The following is a 21,738-nucleotide window of genomic DNA, read 5'->3' on the forward strand; positions in this document are numbered from 1 at the left end:
GAATCTCTGCTTTCAGTGCACAGTGACAAGTTGCGCCTTGGTGAGCTCCGGCTGCATCTTATGGCATCTGCAGGGGAGATGTTCTCAGATGGCTCCATGGATATCAGTGTTAAACTCAAAGCATGTACCTTGGATGATCTCAGAGAAGGAATTCAGAATGTGACTGCAAGGTAGATTTGAATGCATCAGAAATGAAAAAAACTCCAGCTTATGAGGAAGGCTTTCCCTGTTCTTTATTTTGCTTCACATGGAATTGATAAAACTCTGTAGTGCTGTCAACTGTGGCCTGTAATACTCTGTGCTTAAGAAATTAACAATCTCATTTTAATAATGTTAAAGAAGTTTCTACTATTTTAGGTTGATTTCTTAGAATGAAATCTTGGAGACTGGCATAATACAGTAAACTGAAGAACAGCTCTATAGAGGGCACCCAGCCTCAACTAGATAGTTGTGTGCACTGAAACTTCAGTGTGATTGTTATGTGCTGCATGCATACTTTCAAGAGTGTAGCACAGTAGTTTTAAATGGAAATGACTCTTCTGCTAGAAAAGCCTCTACCCTCTTATTTCTGGAAGACACACTGCTTGCTTATGTAGTAATTCTTTATAAATGGCATGGAGAGAAAAAATGACAGTACTTATGCATATCTGATTTCCTAGATCTATGTGTTATGATGTTTGAGACGTTTCTTATTAAACTTTTTGCAGAATGATCGACAAGAAAGATGACATAAATGACATTTCTATGATTGATATAAGATATAAGCAGGACAAAAATGGAACTGAAGTTGTTGCTGTCCTCGACAAGCTGTACATATATGCTAGCATGGAATTTTTGTTGACAGTAGCACATTTTTTCATGAAGTCAATGCCAGTATCTTCAGCTGAAGGATCTGCACAGTTCCAATTAAAGCAAGTTGCTTCTGGGAAATCCAAGGCAGAAACAGGTCTGTAAAACCAATTTCCACCCACCTCCATTTCCCTCCTTTGCAGATTTTATTCTGAAAATAACTCGTCCAAAAGTTTTCAAGATGCTGTCTTGGTATCAGACTTAAAAAATTAGTAGATAGCTTTCCTCTTTCTGGTTTTTATATTCAAGGTGGGTTTTAAAATTTATTTTCACAGAAATATCTGTACGGCCAAACATGAAAGTAAAAGCTGTGATTATGGATCCAGAAATTGTATTTGTTGCTAATTTGACCAGTGCTGATGCCCCTGCCTTAAAAGTTTCCTTCCAATGTGACTTTTCTCTGACATCAGACAAGCTTGCACAAAGGATGACTGCTCAAGTGAAGGCCTTCAAAGTGTTGGCCTGTGCCTTTCTCAAAGAAAAACAAGGCAAGAATGTTACCACGGTAAGGAAACCAGTGTTTCATGATAAAAAAATGTTTGAACTGGTGGCTGGCATATCTATAGCACTCAAAACTCTCAGTTTTCATATCACTGATTATTCAGAAGAGAGGATGGGCCTGTGCCATTTAAGGGTTAATCTTTTATCAGTAGGTGGAGGACTTGAGCAGTTAGAGTTCTGTCTAAAACCTGTGCTGTGCGTTTGTAAATGACATTAAAAGTTTCTTAGTGAATAAACTATGTGATGGGTTTTGAAGCCCAAGACCTTTTGCAGTGTTTTTCACTGCCTGTTGGTTTCCTTGTTGCAGTAGAGTCCTGAGCAGCCTTTGGTCTGGAACTTCATCTGCGCATTACTGCCAAGGGAGTACTGAGCCACAAAGGTGGCCTGTGTGGTTCATCTCACATGTGCTTATCTTCTCTTATGCATTTAGGTTTTTTAAGGATTCAGGGGGTTTTTACTGTGTTATCTCTGCATGTTGGCTTTTTTGTTTTGTCTGGTTTTTAAGCATTATGTCAGAAGCTTTCATTTTACTGGCTTTTAACCTTCTTGTACAAAATGGTGCCTGTTGCACTGTATGGAATATTTTTACCCTGAAACATGTTGTTGCTTCATGGGATTAGTACTCCTTTGGCCTTTGGAGTGAAAAAAAAGATTAGATTTAAGGAGTCACCTTAGTAATCAAATTGTTTTTCACTCAGGTGTTATGGCCATGCTCTTTGGTCATGGAAAATATGGTGCACACTTCAGGGTTGCACACAGTGGCAGTAACAACAGAGGAACTAACTATTAAGGTAAGATTATTAAAACTCTTTGGAAGAACAGCTATGTTTCTCAGGCTGTAGCTTGGTTTTTATTGTTGTGTGGGTTTTAAAAAATTATTATTTTTGTTATTTAAAAAAAAATAATTATTTTGTTTGCATATTTCCCCGTTAGTTTAATTCCAGAAATATGCATTTTAGACCTGCACTGTGTAGGAAAAAGTCATTGTGCATTTGTCATTTTGACAGTCCCTTGACTGAAAAGGAATAATTGAAGTACTTCCAATTCTAGGTTTCCTTCTACCACTTCCTTCCAGAGTTGTGAAATAAGTCATCCCCTTGCTGCTGCCACCACTATTCTTGGGATATTTTGCAGGAATCAAAAGCCAGAGGAGGTCCATAAATGGATTATTTTCTTTAGAAATTAAGTTGCATCTCTTAAAAGACTTTCATGTTTGCTATTTCCATTTATAATAGATACTGTATTTTAATAGAAGATTTTTTATTTGTTCAAGATATCGCCAATAATTTTGAATACTGTCATGACCATTATGGATGCTCTAAAACTCAAAACAACAGAAGAGGATTCTAGAGGAGCAACTGAAGTTTCTGAGAATTTGTGGCAAGTGAAACCTATTGATGAGTGCAATGCTTGGTTTCTTGGTGTTGACATAGCCACAGAAGCAACAGAAACTTTTAAGGACCATGAACAAATTCTGAAGCAAGAGAAATTTGACATTGTAGTGAAATCAATTCAGATTACCTTGGAATGTGGTCTGGGACATCGAACTGTCCCTTTATTATTAGTGGAATCCACATTTTCAGGTATTGTTAGAAACTGGTCCTCTCTGATGGAAGTCACTGCTGATATGTCACTGGAGGTATGTGGGGTCAAACTGTTCGCTGTTTAAAACACTTTTAAGAGTTCAAGTAACTTTTTAATACACTTTATATGTGCTGAATTAATACTAGTTTAAATTGTAATGCTCTCAGGAGTTTTTTAGTCAGGCGAGTAAACATAACGTTTTTTGTACTGAAAGTTGGAAGTCAATAGATTTTAATGGTGGTTGCTATATGAAATAATCTATGAAATAGTCCTTCTGTTTCTGTATTATTTTTGTAAATACAAGTTCTGCTGTGTGAACAATGAGCTTTGCTTGCTTGAATATTCACATTTAATTCTTATTGCCCCCCTTTTGTTTGTTTCTCCAGCATTGTGTTTATTGGTAAGGTAGAAGTTAGACTCTTTTCACAGAATGAGATACTATTCCAGGATAGTAAAAGTCTCTTATGGAGACAGCATGTTAAAATTTCATACAACCAGATGTACAGCTGGTCTGTGCAATACATTTACTACCTCTTGTCATTTTACCAAATTACCTCATTCTTCATTCTGTGCTTGGATATATAAGTAGCCTTCTTCAATTGCCAGGTGTGCATATCATGGTGGGGTTTGAATGTTTAATTTTGTACCTCTGGGAAAAGCCACTGTGGTTCCATGAGGGATGAACAAAATAGCTGAAAGGGAGCATCCAGACCTATTGAGTCCACAGCTTCTATTCAGATTTGCAGTGATGGAAGCAAGTTAAAAACTTGGTGCTGGCTATGAGTTAGAGGAATCATTCTAGATTCAGACTATAGATGGCTCAAACAAATTTCATAGTACAATAAAGTTCTTGTGGCATTTATGTTCCTGGTCTCAAAATAATTCTCTCAATCCATATGGGAAAAGATAAGAGACTTGATTATGTTAACTGAAAGTGTTACAAAGATACAGCATTACCAGGATACTTGGTTGCCCTTAAAGCAAGCCAGGGAATGAGCTCTTCAAAAATGGTGTAATTTGTGAAAATAAAATGATATATATGTTTCTGTGTATTAGTTTTTGAAACCATTGCAGGTTAATACTAGACCTCCGAAACATGAAATGAAGATGTATAGTTTCCTTATTAATATTTTTTGTAATAATTGCTTTGTATTTAGATACCTTATTTAATTTGGATTATTTCTTTAGGTTAATTACTACAATGAAACCTATGCAGTGTGGGAGCCGCTTATTGAACGAGTTGAAGGAGGAAAGAAGCAATGGAATTTAAAGCTGGAGGTACGTAAAGATACTTGGCACTATGTGAAATGGTTTGAATAGGCAGCAGATACTTGACACTATGTGAAATGATTTGAATAGGCAGCTATTATAAATTTCGTAGAAACTTCATGGGGCATTGGCCTGTGGAATGCTGTTGCTTGAAGGAGCTGTGCAATTTTACATGAGAAAAAGAAATCGTTTTTTAGAGATCATAAGATTTTTCTGAATAATGTGAATTATCAGTGCATAGACACAATGAAGCATGTAACCATGTAGAGAAGAAAAATGAACTTGCCTTCTATGTTGGTGTAGAATTTCCATGTTTGTTTAAAACATCTGAGATTTACAAGGCAAAATAGATATTACTTTGCTTGCAAAATTGTCAAGTGTAAGTCAAGTAGTTTTTTCCTGTTTTAACATAGGGGAAAGTAACCTATAGGTTTGTAATTGTCTAATGAAATTTTACTTTCAGATGAAGACTAACCCTGTCCAGGAGAGAAGTCTGCTTCCCGGGGATGATTTCATTGTTATTCCTGAGCCACAAACAGCAATTAACATTTCTTCGATGGATACAATGAATATAACAATATCCAAATGTTGTCTTGCTGTTTTCAGTAACCTAGCCAAGGTAACCCCAGCAAGCAGAAAGTGCTCAATCACATACTTCCATAGGAAATTCTGAATTTTCTTTGTTTTAAGAACTGTATTGGCTGGCACTCAATGGCTGTTTTTCAGCTCTGACAAATGTTACCCAGAAGGGCTGAGGAGTTTTTCTCAGATGACTCCTTTAGGCTCAGCAAAAAGGTTGTGTCTTCTGAAAGAAGTAACTTCTGTGTTAGAACAACATATGTGCCAATGCAGGACTTAAAGAAGTGTCAGATGTGCAGGTTAAATGAACATGAAATGCTCTAATAAAAAAGCTGTTTCCTGCAATACTCCTTCTGAAATATTAAAGAAGAAATTTACTCCTTTCCATATTTTCTGCTTAATTGGATACTAGGAAAAGTCTGCATTTTAGGATTGGCCTTTAAACTGCAGGAGAAGAATGTGCCATGTGTTAAAATACTTTTTACCCCTGTTTGTCCTGTGATAGTAGGTGTGCTTATGAATGGATGAGGCTGCTTTTCCCTCCTTTTTTTCTGGAGTGAAGGAATTTTGGTTACTAAATCAAGCTGTTTTTACAGAGCGTGACTTATTTATTTTTTAAATTCTGAATGAACAGCAGTTCTCTAAGTAGTTGCTTACGCTGTAAGTCTGTATTGGCAGTCAGTTACTTGACTTTGGTGTAATCAAACCAAAGTTTGTAAGTACAAGCTGATTGAATTTGGAACTTGTACATGTTACATCTCCTTGTGACTTCAATGTCCCAGATCTTATGTTTCTCTTACAATCTAAGATTTGGGAAAATTCCCTGTGAGGATCATGAATGCTTATTGTAGCATCAATATTTGCAGCAAATCACAGAATAAAATTAAATTCTCCAGAAATAACCTGTACTTGCCTGAAATGCTACTATACAAAACAGAGGTCTTGTTGTATATACGGTAATTTCACGATTATAAGCCGCACCGAGTATAAGCCGCACTTCTGGGTGTCAGCAATTTTTCATTCTTTGTCCATACATAAGCCGCACCTGATTATAAGCCGCACGTTACAATACAGAGTGTGATCAAAGGTATCTGTTCTATCACCATCTGTTGAGGGTGGGGGCAGTGATCCTTATCTCAACGGCAGATATTCTGCTAATGGGATCCACTGAAACCAGGCAGGGCATTGTTCTTTATCTTTTCACAACCCATCCTTCCTCCAGCGAGTCATTTTCTGCTAATGGCCATTGAGTCCCACTGTGGGACTCATAAAATTACTGCATCCCATTGGAAGTTACTCCAGCCGGGGGAAGAGCCCAACATTTCTTACCAACATAAAAACAGAGGCTTTGGGACACTAAGGGAGCCCCTTTCTCCACTGGACTCCAGAGGAAAACCGGATTTCTCCACATCACCACTGGAGCTCCAGAGGGAAACTGCACCTTGTACAGGAGCACTGCTCCAACTGAATCACATCTGTCACTGCAGGAGGATGCAGCCATCATTTAATGGGACTGCTACCAACACCCTGCCTGACGGGGTGCCAGGTTGTACTCTGACTTTGTCAGGGTTTGGAGTTTGTTTCTTGGTAGTACTGTATCTCTATTTTAATTTCCCTAGAAAAGAACTGTTATTCCTAATTCCCATATTTTTACCTGAAAGCCCCTTGATTTCAAAATTATAATAATTTGGAGAGAGGGGGTTTCCATTCTCCATTTCAAAGAGAAGCTCCTGCCTTTCTCAGCAGACACCTGTCCTCCAAACTAAAACAGCAACTTTTTGTTCTTTGTCCATATATAAGCCGCACCTGATTATAAGCCATACTTTGGGTTTGGACCAAAATTTTAGTCAATATGGTGCGGCTTATAATTGTGAAATTACTGTAATTTCTCCCCTCTTAAAAAAGGTAATTGCTGGGAACTGTCTTTTAAAGCCCTGATAGGTATGTTATTGTGACTATTTTTGTATAACATACTGTATCTGTTGTTATTTACAGGCATTTTCAGAAGCAACTGCATCCACCTTTGGCTATTCCTTTAAAGAGACAGCACCTTTCATAGTGAAAAATGCCCTGGGTGTTTCTCTCAAAGTGCTTCCTAGCTCAAGTTTTCGGATAGTGGGTGAAAAAGAAAATATGAATGAAATAGAGACTGGTCAGAGCATGGAACTGGAATACTCTGCTTTTGAAACATTCCAGCGAGGAAGGTTGTCTGCATTGTACCGACAGGAAAGCTCTGTCTTCTCTTTAAATTTAGGTATTATGCTAAGGAACACTGTTTGTTATGACAAGCCTGTCATGTGCATGGGAAGATGAGAGTTACATTCATTGGGATAGAAATTCAGGTCAAGTGCATTGTGTTGGAATTACGCAATAAATTGAATATTGATGCCAATTTAAAAAACCACCACAAAACAGGTACTGGACTTCCTAAAAAGATGGAAAATTCCTCTGCTCCAGTTTTTCAGAAAGTGAAAAGAGTGGTATTTTTTTCTACCCCTTGGGAGAACTGGAAGACATTCTAGTGGAGTCATTGGTAGACCATCTTAGAGGCCCCTGTGACATAGGCCTGTGTGTTCTAGCTCCTATTAAACTGGGTTTCCATTTCTTCTATCATTACTTTTATTTGGCTTTCTGTAGTTACCCAGCTACCTGAGATCAGTTATGATTCTGTATTTTTAGCTTTGCCAGGAAATGTTCTTAAGAAAACAGGTTACAATAACTACTAATATGTAATCATTTGAGTTTTTCCCTTTCCATCACATCCCATATGAAGGTACTTGGCTGTGATACAAAGCTTGTTCTGTTTTCATTAACTCAGCCAGCAAATGCTTCTGATAACTGCTTACAGTATAAACCATAATCTAAATTTGTGGAGTTGAGGAGTATTTAGACACTAAAACTTTCCTTCAGTGGTACTCAAGTACCATTTAAGTTGCTTTTGCTAGAGGATACTTTGGTTCTGGTAGTTGCTGAATTTTGAGCAGCTTAAGTACTGTTCAAATAGGAAATGGTAATGTGATTTGTGTTTCTAAAAAGACTTTTGTCTGTTGTTATGGATCAGAACTTCAGGGATATAAAGAGGCCCTCAGCATTCCTGTGACCAAGCCAGGCCGCCGCCTGTACAATGTCAGAGATGCTGCCGGTCACTCGGACTCCATTGTCGTGCAGATTGATGCTGTGGAAGGAAATAAGGTCATTACTGTGCGCTCCCCTCTGCAGGTAAAAACCCCTGAAAGCACTGCTTCCTTTTCTTCCTTAATGCATTTTTTTGGGATCATACTTTTCCAAAATGTTACTTAAAGACCAGTTACTAAATATTTTGTTCTGTTTGTTACATGAATTTTCCTTTGGTTTTCCTTTTTCTATTTGGCTTTTTAATATCCCCAGCATTGGAGATTCTTTTTATGCTACATGACATTTTAAGCACGTATACTTGTGTTTTAAGACAGCTCGAGTCTGTTTTCTAGAGGAATTTGGTTAAATCGACTAATGTTGGTTTTCCTTGTTGTTACTGATATTTTTTCCTTTAGAAATTTGTACCATAGAAATGTAGTGAAAAGTTAACTCCTTTTGATTCTAGATCAAGAACCATTTTTCAATTCCATTTGTGATCTATAAACTGGCTAAAGGGTCCAAGCTGCTGAAGCCAATTGGCATATCCAGGCCAGAAGAAGAGTTTCATGTTCCTTTGCATTCATACAGGTATGTTTTCTCTGCTCTGTAGGGCCAGTCTCTGTCACACTGATGCACAAATACAGCATAAATTTTGGAACCTTAATGTGCATGTGGAAGTCTTCCTGACTGGACTAAAACTCCAAAGTGATGAAGTTAGGTGTCAGTGCAAAGCCATTGTGTACAATTCCTGCTGTTTTCCTGCAGGTGCCATCTATATGTCCAACCAACAGGAATATTTGATGGTCAGTTCAAGGAGTCTACAACTTACATTGCCTGGAGGGAAGAGCTACACAGGAGCAATGAAGTCAAGTGCTTGTTACAGTGCCCAGCCACTGAGACCAGTTTCTTGCCTCTAATAATCAGCTCAACAGCTGTACCTGATGAACTAAATTTTATTTCAAGTTCTGTAGAGGAGCTGGATCCTGCCTACATTATCCACCTTTATCCTACACTGACTGTCAGGAACCTTCTACCATACTCCTTGAGATATTTACTTGAGGTAAGTTACTTTATGGTTTTATTTGTTTTATTTTACTTGGTTTTAAGTAAGAATACATTTACTTAAAAGTGAAGGTGAATGTAGTGTGGAAGATACTGAATGTTGAGTTTTGTATTTTCTATTGTAAATTAATCGATTCTGGATGTTTTGGGGATTGTTTTAAATCTGAGTGTACCTGGCCAGCTCTGCCTTGCTCCTTTAACAAGAATCCTGTACTGGATTAGTCTTTTTCTTTTATATTCTTCTGACATTCTCTTTGTATTTTGCAAGCTGTCCTTAGCTTCACAAGAAGAGGTATAAAAGAAAACATCCGTAAATTTCTAGAGCTTTTTTTTCTATGTAGAAAATGCAAATTCTCTCCATTCTGACACTGATTCTTATGACCATTGTGAGGTCTCACTTGCACAAATTGGAAGAATCTTTGAAGGATGCTACACAGACCATTTTCTTGTCTGTTTAGTATTTTCAGTATCTGATATTTCTTCATTAAGGATGAGTGATTGTAGTGAATACAACAGGTGTGAGCATTTAGAACCACCATCCTTGTTTGTTCTGTTTTGTCCTGCTTGCATAACTGGCTGTGGCATTCATTGAGATCTTTCTTTCACTTCTGCCCAACATCCCAATGGCACTGTACCTAGTTTTCCTCACCTCCATTGTAATTCAGGACTTGGAGTAACAAAATGTAGAACAGAGTGCCATTGCCTTGACTGAGGAACTAGAAACCAGTAATTCATATCTATTTCTGAAGTGTCTGTACCTGTACAGGGGTTTGTGCTTACTGTCTTCACATCCCTGGGCTAATCAAACCTCACCACTATTCCCTACAGTAAAATATACTGTTTATCAGTAAAAATTAGGAAAGTTATTGTTGCTGGATGCTACTGCTTGAGCAAAGTTGTGCTACCAAATACTATGGCAGAACTGTCAGGTTCATGCCTTGCGGGTTCTTTAGTGTGAAAAATCCTGGCTGTACATCTGCAGCATAGTCCAGTGCAGTGTTCCACCCAGTATTGTAAGAATATGAATAAGAACTCATTGCCAAAATCCTTTGGAAATCGTGGAGGAGAGAGGGAAGGAGTGGAAACAGGGGATATATTAGAACTGGTTTGCCTTCCTGGAATCCAGAATTAAGGAGTCTTTACTGCTCTGCAAGTTGTTGATCTGTTGATCTCAAATTATTCACAGGAAGTGATTGGAGATTAGGACATGTGTTATGGAGATATCTGAAATACACACCCTACAAAAGAATAACATGCTGGTTCTTGAACACCTAAATTTTTTGTGTTGAAAGCTTGCTTTGCCTTCTCTAATTTTGCTGCAGGGAACCGCAGAAGCCCGTGAATTAACTGAAGGGAGTGCTGCAGATGTTTTTCATTCAAGAATCAGCGGAGAAATAATGGAGCTTGTGTTGTTAAAATATCAAGGCAAAGACTGGAATGGCCATCTTAAAATTTGTGATGGGATGCCTGAATTTTTTCCTGTGCGCTTCACATCTCATTCTGCCTCAGAGATGACAGTGGATGTTTACATCCATTCGAGGCGCATTGGGAGCCATATGGTCTTGTCTGTATTCAGTCCCTACTGGATTATCAACAAGACTTCCCGTGTTCTCCAGTACCGAGCTGAAGACACCCACGTGAAGCATCCAGCAGACTACAGAGATATTGTTTTGTTTTCATTTAAAAAGAAAAATATCTTTAGTAAGAACAAGGTATATCTGCTTTAGATGGCAGTCTTTAGGCCATACTCTGAGGGGGAAAACACACACACACATTTTCTGTAAGGAATACTATAACGTAGTTTTTAAGTCTAAAGGCTTTAATTTGGCTTCTGCTTTCTTTGGTACTTAGATATTTAAAATGCACACCATAAATATTCTGTTTTGTGTTAAACACATTCCTTTTGTTTTGAATTTGGTACGATGTGATGTTTACATGGTCAAGTGAAGAGTACTGCAGTAGTTTTTTTGGAAGTGGCCCTTCATTCCTTTTAAATAACTTTTTACCTAACAATAGTTGAAGAAATGGTTGAAAGACAGAGTTCATTTGATTATTTTCTTCCATCTCTTTAAGTTTGTGAAGCACCACAAAATTATGGTCTTTTTTCCCATCTATGTGGGCTGTCAAGAGTATGAGTCAATGAGGATTACTCTGCTTTGATACTCTTTACTGTAACATCTTTCCCAGAACTTAATCACAGATTAAGAAATCAGAATATGAATAGTGATACTGCATTCTTAGGTTACCCTGATTTATGGAAAGTGTTAAAAGCACAGAAGTGTTGTCTTTACAGTCCTATATATAGTACAAGTGCACTCCATAATGCATTAACTACAGAATGAAAATGAGTTTATTGAATTTCTTTGCCTATTGTTTTTTGTGTGTAGATACAGCTCTGTATTTCGACTAGCACTTGGTCCAGTAGCTTTTCCCTTGATACTGTAGGAAGCTATGGATGTGTCAGGTGTTCAGCTAATAACATGGACTATCTGGTAAGATATGTCTCAGTGATTTGTGAAGTTCTCTTTGGGTTCTTTTGGCTTGACTTCTTTTTTACAAACATGTAGTACTCAGGTGTTTGAAACCACGATGAACATGCATAGTGGAGATAACTGTTCCCAATTTTATGTGTTTATATCGGCACTTCTGATTCAAGACTCTTTCCACAGCTAAACAGAGTAAAGAGATGTGGATAGTTGTGTTTTCATATAATCTTTAATTGTTTTCTGATGATAAGTTATTTTAAGTTGTCATGATTTACTCTAAAGGGATCTCTGATGGATTTTCCCCACAAAAGCTGCAACTGCAAAATGCTACTGCTAAGCCTGTCAGTTTACTCTTGTGTTAGTTGTGTTGCATAATCTGCTGATTTTACTGCATGTTTGGTGCTTTTGCTTCAGGTGGACAGAACAGGAGTGTTGTGGGTTAGGCTTTATAGTTACACTGATGTTGGCTTTTCTATTTTTTCCATCCTGACTTTTCTTCTTAGCTTATTGTTGATTATTTGCTCAAATTCTCCTTGTTCAACAGGTTGGAGTTAGCATCAAAATGAGCAGTTTCAACCTTACCAGAATAGTTACCTTCACTCCATTCTACACAATAGCAAACAAATCATCTCTGGAACTTGAAGTTGGAGAAATTGGTCCTAATGGTTCTCTTCCAACTAATAAATGGAATTACATCTCAGCTTCAGAGGTAATGTTTCATGTTTTTTCCTTTTCATATCATTGTAGACAAACAACTGGTGTTTAGGTGTCACTTAAGGGAGGAGTAGTTCTCTTAGGGAAGATGTCTCTTCTGGTGGCATGAAATGAGTATTTCACATCCCAAGGGAACTTGAACAGTAAAGGTTGCATATGCTGGTACATTAATCAAGTCCTTCAGTTTAGGTAACTTAGTAGATATAGATATATTCATCAGGAGACAATTGGGTAAGAACTAAGGCATGTGAAATAGTCACACAAACCAATTTGTTTTGCCACTGGGTTACCATATTGAACATATATGAAATATTAAAATCATGAGTATTTCTTGTCTTACAGTGTCTTCCATTTTGGCCTGAAAACTCATCTGGTGAACTTTGTGTAAGAGTAGTTGGCTATGAAAGCTCATCCAAACCATTCTTGTTTAAAACCCAGGATAATGGTACTCTTCTGAAACTGGAAGAATTGGTGAGACTGACTTTGTGTAGTCTTTTGTTAATTCTTCATTTTAGCCCTATGGTAACTTGATTCAATGAAATCATCAAGATCAAAACCTTGTATGTTAAGTTATGGGTACGCTGCGCGTCATTCAGTTCTGTAGCATAAAAAAAGTTATGAATGAGGTTTGCAGTGTTAATGTTTCCATAGTTGTGTAGTCATGTTGAGTTATTTGTGACAAGCTTATAGGAAACTGAACAGCTGTATTGGTATTAAGTTACAATGCTGTACTGCACTTCTGGCATCTGGGCTTTTTGTAGAGGGTATGTCTTGGGTGCCTTCAGTTTGTTTAAATAGGTAACAAAAATACGTTATATTTTAGGATTTCTTGATAAGCTATTGCATTTTGGAGATGCACAGTTCATGGTAAAATTAATTTGACTCAAATGAAGAATATTATAATTTCAGAACTCACTGTAGCCTAGCATTAGGGAATGTGTTTATAAAGGTACTGTGTTCAGTAAAGTCTTTGGCTATAATGCTTATCATAGTTCAAACTTGAATTAATGCATAGAACAAATACTGGGCTTTGTCAAACTTCCTCTCCAGAATGGGGGCTTGCTGGTAGATGTGAATGTCTCAGAGCATTCTACTGTGATAAGCTTCACGGATTACCATGAGGGAGCTGCCCCTGCTCTGATTGTTAACCATACTCCATGGGACTCTCTCAGATATAAACAGAGGTATGTGAAAGAAACAATTCACAGGATTTAATCAGGATATCCTGATTAAACATCACCAAGAGCTGATGAACCTACACCTTGACTTGTCTGGGTTGAATAACTTAGGCCCTTCATGCCTCACTGCTGGAGGGGTGGAGTATTTAGTACTGGGGTTTGTGGCACCACTTCCATCAGTGCTTTTAACCAGTGAATGCTGTAATTTTCTCCTTTACTTTTAACCTGCAGTGGATTGCACGAGGAAATGGAGTTGAAACCAAGGCAAGTATGCCTCTTTGCCTGGACTGATCCAACCAAACCAAGAAAATTGACTTGGGGCTACTCTCAAAGTTTTGGTGAACATGACCTTCTTAAGGTAAATTTTATAAGGGGAGAATTTAGGACTACTCCAGAATTAAAACTATCTGGGAGAAAGCTTCCTCAGTAACTTTGCATCTGTCTCATCCTGTAGGAGACTTTTAGCTACTGTCAAGAAGCAAGATTTTAGATGTTTCGACAGTCCAGTGTGTCTGTCTGTAATTAGCTGCCCACTTGCAGCTTACATTAAAATGAATTCTTCAGAGATGGATTGGTTTGTCTGTTGAGTAGCAGAGAGTGAACAAAACTGAAAAATACTACTAGGTAAAAGAAGGGACAGTAAAGCAAACTTGAGTGTCAGTTGTTGGGTTTAATTTCACACACCTGAACTCAGACAGAACCAGTTATAGTGTGCTTTACTGTATGAACACTTCCTTGGGTTAAATTTTTCACATTTAAAAATGGTTTTAGTTTAAAACCAATTTCCTTACCATATAATTATGGTTATATTCATGATTCTTTGGGGCTTTTGATAAAAGGGCTTTAATTATCTCAATTTTGCCTTAGAAATTAAAAAATGTGGAGTATCTGCTTTAGAAGAGCAGAGATCTTAGTAATTGTCTGCTTTTACTGTTTCATGGTGTAGTATTTATTGCCTTCTTCTGCTGTTACTAAGATTCCAAGCCTTTTGCTTTGCTCTGAAGGCCTTTGTTTCCTAGTGATTTCCAGTACTGTTCTAGACCACAAGTATTGCTGAAATGTTTAGTTTACAAAAGGGAGGAAAAAATATCCCAACCTCCCACTTCTTTCCAGTGTTAGGGTACAAGATGCAGCCAGGTGAGGACAATGCAGTGAACTGAACAAACAGGAAAAATACTGGGTTCTTGTTTGTGTTTGTCTGTAAACTTGCTTATAAACACAGAGCAACATCATGGATTTTCTCTTGTAATGTGCTTTTTTTCTCTCTGACATAGGATGACTGTGGCCAGTTCCCTTATAATGCAAATATTCAAATTCACTGGGTGTCTTTCCTGGATGGACGCCAACGGGTGCTGCTCTTCACGGATGATGTGGCATTGGTTTCTAAAGCACGACAAGCAGAGGAGCTGGAGCAACCTGATCAAGAAATAAACTTGTCAATCCATAGTCTTGGACTTTCTCTAGTTAACAATGAAAATAAAAAAGAAATCTCTTACATAGGAATTACTAGGTATTGCATATGGAAGTGTAAATGTTCCTTTTAATAACCAAAATTTGGCAGGGTATTATAATTTTAGCAATAGAGTTGAAGGGGACATGTTTCAAGTTAAGTTGAAACATTTTTAATTAAAATAAAGTTTTTGCATTTATTCCTATTGTGGAATTAGAACCAATAGGATTTAACTGCCTCCTTTTCTTAGCTTATATTAAAAAAAGACATAATAGGGTTTTTTGAGCCTGAGAAATTAGAAAATATATTTTACATGGCTTGCATGCATAAGAAAGGTATAAGTACTCTGAAATTGTTAACTTTGTTATTTGTCTCGCAGTTCTGATGTTGTTTGGGAACGCAAACCAAGGCAAAAGTGGATACCATTTAATCAAAAGCAGATAAACCTATTGGAACAAGCATATCAAAAGTATCTCTCCAAGAGTGCTTTCCAAGGTCCTTGTTGGCATAAACTGGACAGCAATACTGAAGTATGTATTGAATTTTAGTGTTCAAATGCTTGCTGAACAAGTGCAACAGTTAAAACAGACTTCTGGTTTGCTAAGTTGGGATAGATGCTGTGTGAAGACAAAGGGTTGCACATTGTGCACAGTAGAATGTTTTTGTCTTGTGTCGGATACTAAGGCAGTACTGAGAGATTATCCAGGCTTGTATTATGAAGTAAGAATTTCGAAGGATTTTTTTTTTGTGTGGTAGAAAAGATTGCTTGATGTCTGCATGTTGGTTGTGAACCTATATTTGCGGTATATACCCTAAATTCTTTGCAGAAATTTTGGTTTTAGTTTCTTAATAAGGTGCAGTTCCCATTACTTGATATGGTAAAGGAGTCTGCACTTTTCAAGGACTCTTAAAATTAATCCACTTACCTGAGCATGTTCAGACATCAATTGTACATACCTGTTTTCCATGCATGAGAAGCGTATTCAAATGGCTAAGTCCCATACGACCACTTTATAGTACCACAGTCAAGCTTGTTTCCTATATCATCCTTTCATTTGAAAAACATGTATACACCCTCAGCAATTTGAATTCTGAAGTTTTGACCACTGCAGTAATGCATTTATAGTATATAGTATCAAATATTTTAACTATAGGTCATTACGTTTCACTCTCAATAAAGGGGAGCTTTATGCTTCTGCTTCTCATAACTTAAAAGTTTCAGCATCAGGGGAAAAACATCAGCTAGGAAAAGAGTCAGCTCCATATAAATATCTTTAATTATGCCAGTGTAATATATAACTAATGAAGAAATAGCTACTTAGATGGCACAGAGGTTCCTGCTTGGGACAACTAAAGCTGCTATGTAATGTCCTTGTGAGACTTACTGGTGGTTTTCATTACTTTCCATGTAGTTAATTAGATGGAAAAATTCAGTAGCCTTGTGATCTGATAATAAGGAAAACCACAGAGTTCATTTGCTAGTCTGTTAACTAGTAATGTGCCATTTTGTTGTTTCCCAAATTAAACTGTATCTTAGCTCTGCTTTCTTATATTTGCAGGTGAATTTTGGTAGTTCTCCAATGGAAATGCGTCTCCCAGTCCGATGCAGCATCCGCCGTAACTTTCTGTCAGGAATTCAGGTTGAATTCAAACAGTCACCTCACCAAAGAAGCCTACGGGCTCAGTTGTACTGGCTGCAGGTACCAGCCTTCCTCTGCTTTTGAAACTGAACAGACACATTAAGGCTTTTTTTCATTTATGTGGAGAAGTATCTCCAAATCTTATGCATGTGGTGCTTTGCTCTCTACATCAGAGTAGCAGGGGTACTGTGATGGAAAAGTATTGCAGAATTGCAATCCCAGGATTTTGCAACTAGTATGGAAAGAATTCCACAAAACTGTGTGCTAATGTAAAGGAGGGTGCTAAGATGTAGAGTTTATTTCTAAAGATCTGTGTTTTGGTGTTTTAAAACAGACCTCAGCCTTTTTCGATTTTTGCTTACTGTAGTTTTTACACAGCAGTGTAACATTATTCTACAGAGTAATATCTAGGGATTTAGAGACCTAAACTACAAAAACTGCCTGTCTAATGGGAAGTAGAGAACAGGCATTTAAATACTGAAATAGTATGCAATAATGTATCTACATGTAATATTAACGCTGAATTAATGGGCAGCACTTGCAGCAGATCTGCATAGTCCAGTCAGTACTGTGTTGCTAAATTTGCCAGTAGAGCACTTTAGCAGGTACTAGTGAGAGGTGTTCAGTGCTAGAGGGAAATAATGTTGAGTCACCATCATTGCCATCTTCATCTCCATTTGCTGTCCTTTACTGAGGACCCTAGTGCTTTTTCTGACCAGCTGGTGGGGAAGTTTGCTCTTTCCTTTTATCTTTCATTTTGATTTTATTAAACCGCCTGAAAGTGGTTTTCACCATACAGTCAATGTATGCTGTCAGTTGCAGACCTTGTGAGTGAGTCTTTGTGGGTGTGAACCTCTCTCAGGCATCCCTTGTGCAGCACATGCAACCATCTGATCTTTTATAACTGAATGAGTAACATTCCGCAATGGTATCAGAGTAATCCTTTTGCTTTTTCCTCCTTCTACCCAAATAAGTAGGGCATTCCTCTTGAGCACAATTTATAAACAAGTTATTTAAGCCTTCTAAAATGGGAACTGGGCTTGATTATCATGTCACTAAAATATTCCTGTAATTATGCAATATTTTTTAAGGTTGATAATCAATTACCAGGATCGATGTTTCCTGTTGTGTTTCACCCTGTAGCCCCTCCCAAGTCGGTTGCTTTGGATTCAGGTAAGAGAAAGCCTATAGTAATATCAGACTTATTCAGCCTTGAAAGTAGGAGCTTGGCAATTTTTTTTAATGTATCTTTTTCTCTTTAGAGCCAAAGCCCTTCATTGACATCAGCATCATCACTAGATTCAATGAATACAGCCAAGTCCTGCAATTCAAGTGAGTGTAACAGTAATTGTAATTTGTTTTTACAGATGCAATATATTGTAGAAGGGAACTTTGTTCTGAAGTTTGCCCTTCTATCCAAACCAGTCTTGACTTCAGATTGAGTTTTTAAATGTCTCCAGTAAAATACATTGTTCAAAAAGGAACTTACTTTTAGAAAGTGACTGACCACGTGAAGGGACTGTTATGCAAATTCTTAGTAATCAGAATGATTTCCTTCTTGTACTACAGTATCAGAGTTGCACATCTGTTTGCTGTGCAGTGTTGCCAGTAAGCATTTCTTAACTATAAATTGACAATTGATATTGTGGATTGTAAATCTTAATATGTGACATTGCATAGCAAGACTTCACTTGTGTAGGCTAGGCAGGAAATAATATTTAAGTTAAATTTATACAAGTATACACTTTTTTCCCTATTTTAGGTACTTCATGGTTCTTATCCAGGAAATGGCACTGAAAATTGATCAAGGATTTCTAGGAGCCCTTAGTGAACTTTTCACTCCATCTACAGACCCAGAAGCTGAAAGACAAAGGGTAATCTATGAGAGAGATAGAGGAACTGACTTTTGCTTCAGTGGGACCATAAGTGATTGAGGAATTTAAGTGAATATCAATATAATATAAAATGGAAAAATCATCCAGAAATTTTCTTTCTGTTAAGGGTTGTTTGGGTTTTTTTTGCTATCCCTGGATTCATTAGTGCACTCATATATAAGTAGTTAGTCGTATTTAACTATGATAATTTTTTCTACTGTTTATTTTTACATATATAAAACATTTAGCTATAATATGATTAATTGTATTACACATATGGATGAGATTAACTTTCTTTTTTTTTTTTTAAATATTGAAACCAGTTTAAATTAATTCAGCAAGATGTGGATGCACTTAACACTGAGCTAATGGAGTCTTCCCTAACAGACCTGTCAATGCTCAGCTTCTTTGAACATTTCCATATTTCTCCAATTAAGGTAGGCAGTAGAGAGATTATTGGTTAATAAAACATCCAGTTTATTCATTACAGTAAATACATCCCTAGTGGGGATTTATACATTCTCTAGAATTTAATACTTTGTTGGAAAACTTCCTCTATTGCCTGTGAGTACCAATGGACCTTTAACCATAACTAAGTGGGAAGAATCAATGGGTATAATAATGCTGAAAGCCAGATAAAATACTGAATAAAGTAATGTATCATAAATTGTATTAAAATGCATTTTCATGAGATTGTGTTCATGTCTCTCTTGAAGCAGTTGGATTTTTTTTTTTGCAAGGGAAAAAAAGTCATCACTAGATGAAATAATAACTTTCCTTAATTTTCATCACTGATTTGTTTACATGTACACCATGTGACCTGTCTGATTTGGTTTGGCATTTTTTGGTCTTGATTTGTTTTGTTTTACTAATTCTGCCGTGACAGTTGCATTTGAGTTTGTCTCTGGCTTCTGGTGGAGAAGCATCAGATAAAGGAGAGGAAATGATAGCCATCCATTCTCTGAATTTGCTGTTGAAAAGTATTGGAGCTACTCTAACAGATGTGGATGATCTTATTTTCAAGTAAGCAAAATTGGTTGGGGTTGCTTGTTTGTGGGGTTTTTTTAATGCTTTGAATAAAGCTGCTGTGCACTTAATAATTGGATCCATGGTAAACTTTGCTGATATAAGTCTATACAGCTTTAGGAGAAGGGGAGGAATGGAGGGAAGATGGGCTTGGGATCCTTTTTAAGGCAATAGTCTTCAGCATTCTATGAAGGAAAGCGGAGAAGTGTTTGGGTGAGGAAGGGTGTCTTTAACTAATGTATGATTACTTGTCTTTCAGACTTGCTTTCTTTGAAATTAAATACCAATTCTGCAAGAGAGATCAACTGAGGATGAGAGTTATTAGACATTACAGTGAACAAGTAAGCTTATTTAGTCAAGCCTTTTTGTAAAATTTTGGGTATGTCTTCACCAAATACTTAGTTGGGCACTCTAATACCTTACTTGGGTAGTAAACTGAAAAATGAACCAGGCTAAGGTTTTGATTTATGTGACAACAGCTCATAACACTGCTTTTGTTGTTTGCATTTTTTTCTTCCCTCTCATCATTTAGTTCCTGAAACAGATGTATGTTCTTGTACTTGGATTAGATGTTCTTGGAAATCCATTTGGTTTGATCAGAGGTTTGTCTGAGGGAGTTGAAGCTTTCTTCTATGAGCCATTCCAGGTATGAGTTCCTGATTCTTTAACTGTGTCTTTATAAAAGGCTGATTAAATGTGCTGGTAGGCTTATAGCTTGTTGTCACTGTATTCCATACCCAGAACAGGAAGGCAGCAGTAATTTTTTAATGTGAATTTCAAGGAAATAACCTATTCAGGTAGTCTTACTTGCATCAATGTAAAGGAATTGCTAGTTTTTCTTGTAACAGCTGCATTATTGTGTAGTTTTCTGCTATTCCTAATGAATTTCATTTTTTAGGGTGCTGTTCAAGGACCTGAAGAATTTGCTGAAGGCCTTGTAATTGGTGTTAGAAGTCTTCTTGGGCACACAGTTGGTATGTGTCATAATGTTCTTTTTTGGTGAATTCATCATTTCTAAACTGAATATGAAGGGAAATTGTTATGAACTTGTTGGCTTCATGTGTGTTGTCTGCTCTTATGCTGTGAAAGCACAGTAACTTTTGCTTACTGCCCTGTTCCCTCAGGTGGGGCAGCAGGGATGGTGTCCAGGATCACTGGCACTGTTGGCAAAGGCTTGGCTGCCATTACTCTGGACGAAGAATTTCAGCAGAAAAGGAGAGAGGAAATGGGTCGGCAGCCAAAAGACTTTGGGGAGAGCCTGGCCAAAGGAGGAAAAGGCCTCTTGCGGGTATGGATTTGGAGATGAGTGTTTGATGTGCCAACTTGCTTGAAAATCATCTACAAGAAAGTTTGATACCTTTTTCACTGGTTAATTAACTAAACAGAAGAGACAAACAAGCAGTAGGTTTATAGGAGACTCAGTGTAGTGCATAAGCTGTTGTGTTTGAGGTCATGTTTCTGGTCAGTCGGAGGAAGTGAAGTTAGGATCTCGAACAGGAAATAACACCTATTTCTCCTGTGAATTCTATAAATAATTCAACTCATATTCAACAAATATGTTAGGTAAATAAGGTAACTGGGCCCTTACTTGGCCTTGCAGTCTAGTCTGTCATTTGAGTCTTTCCCTCAGTTATAGTTCTCTTAAAAATATAAAGTAAGAGAAAAAACAAAGCCAAAACTCCCAGTGTTTCTGATAGTGAACTTTCCATTATAAAGTATTAAAATAAGGATGTGAGACAACAGGTTGTCCACATCGACTGACAGCATTCCAGTTTCTCATAGGGAACTTAATTATGTTTGTTTTAGGGTGTTGTTGGAGGTGTGACAGGCATCATCACTAAACCAGTAGAAGGTAAGCACAAAGGCTGCACTGCACTGCTTAAGAGGTTTCTCAGTACTTTACAATATATTTTGTAATGTTAAGAAATATCAATCCAAGCAAGGTGATGCTAAGGCATAGCATGATTTTTATATTTCTTATTCAAATGTGAATTTACACAGTATTTTCCTCTAATATCTTTATATCTATTATTGGCTTTACCACCTTTTAAACCTTTGTATGGGTTGAGAAGGCATTGTCTCTGTGATGTATTTTGTTAGGCTTGCTGTAGTACCCAATTTATTGTCTGAAGCCAGAATAAAGGTAGTAAAAATAATAAAGTAAAAATCACCAGCTGAAAAAGATTTTTGTGACTCCAAAGGTCAGAGAAATCTTAAAAAACAAATTTGGTTTTATGCCTGAAGTCAGTATTTGTTCTTGTTCATGAAAATGATAGATGATGAAAAATATCCAGGATAAAATGCCTCTTATTTATCTTCAACTGCAGTGATTTAAATGTTGGGAGTCAGTTGTAACTGTGTGGTATTTTATAGCTTTTGCATGATGCTTTGATATGTAGTCCTTGTCTGTTG

At 37.2% G+C, this 21,738-nt stretch overlaps 1 protein-coding gene across 3 annotated transcripts in view; it reads left to right on the forward strand.

The window, feature by feature from the left end:
* VPS13C (vacuolar protein sorting 13 homolog C) overlaps positions 1-21,738 on the forward strand; it is a 76,497-nt gene that overhangs the window by 43,381 nt on the left and 11,378 nt on the right. For all 3 annotated transcript variants that reach the window (XM_033071157.1, XM_033071159.1, XM_033071160.2), the window contains 30 exons: positions 1-170; positions 708-946; positions 1,125-1,354; positions 2,049-2,141; positions 2,624-2,989; positions 4,123-4,212; positions 4,667-4,822; positions 6,778-7,036; positions 7,844-8,001; positions 8,363-8,484; positions 8,662-8,956; positions 10,281-10,670; positions 11,346-11,450; positions 11,989-12,153; positions 12,501-12,629; positions 13,209-13,342; positions 13,568-13,694; positions 14,611-14,846; positions 15,166-15,316; positions 16,346-16,486; positions 17,518-17,599; positions 17,689-17,758; positions 18,189-18,300; positions 18,624-18,737; positions 19,187-19,323; positions 19,586-19,667; positions 19,859-19,972; positions 20,225-20,300; positions 20,451-20,614; positions 21,133-21,178. In XM_033071157.1, coding sequence (XP_032927048.1) covers positions 1-170; positions 708-946; positions 1,125-1,354; positions 2,049-2,141; positions 2,624-2,989; positions 4,123-4,212; positions 4,667-4,822; positions 6,778-7,036; positions 7,844-8,001; positions 8,363-8,484; positions 8,662-8,956; positions 10,281-10,670; positions 11,346-11,450; positions 11,989-12,153; positions 12,501-12,629; positions 13,209-13,342; positions 13,568-13,694; positions 14,611-14,846; positions 15,166-15,316; positions 16,346-16,486; positions 17,518-17,599; positions 17,689-17,758; positions 18,189-18,300; positions 18,624-18,737; positions 19,187-19,323; positions 19,586-19,667; positions 19,859-19,972; positions 20,225-20,300; positions 20,451-20,614; positions 21,133-21,178 — 4,753 coding nt within the window. The remainder of the gene's footprint in view (positions 171-707; positions 947-1,124; positions 1,355-2,048; positions 2,142-2,623; positions 2,990-4,122; positions 4,213-4,666; positions 4,823-6,777; positions 7,037-7,843; positions 8,002-8,362; positions 8,485-8,661; positions 8,957-10,280; positions 10,671-11,345; positions 11,451-11,988; positions 12,154-12,500; positions 12,630-13,208; positions 13,343-13,567; positions 13,695-14,610; positions 14,847-15,165; positions 15,317-16,345; positions 16,487-17,517; positions 17,600-17,688; positions 17,759-18,188; positions 18,301-18,623; positions 18,738-19,186; positions 19,324-19,585; positions 19,668-19,858; positions 19,973-20,224; positions 20,301-20,450; positions 20,615-21,132; positions 21,179-21,738) is intronic.

The sequence above is a fragment of the Catharus ustulatus genome, chromosome 12 (assembly GCF_009819885.2).
Source record: "Catharus ustulatus isolate bCatUst1 chromosome 12, bCatUst1.pri.v2, whole genome shotgun sequence".
Classification (NCBI taxonomy): Eukaryota; Metazoa; Chordata; class Aves; order Passeriformes; family Turdidae; genus Catharus; species Catharus ustulatus.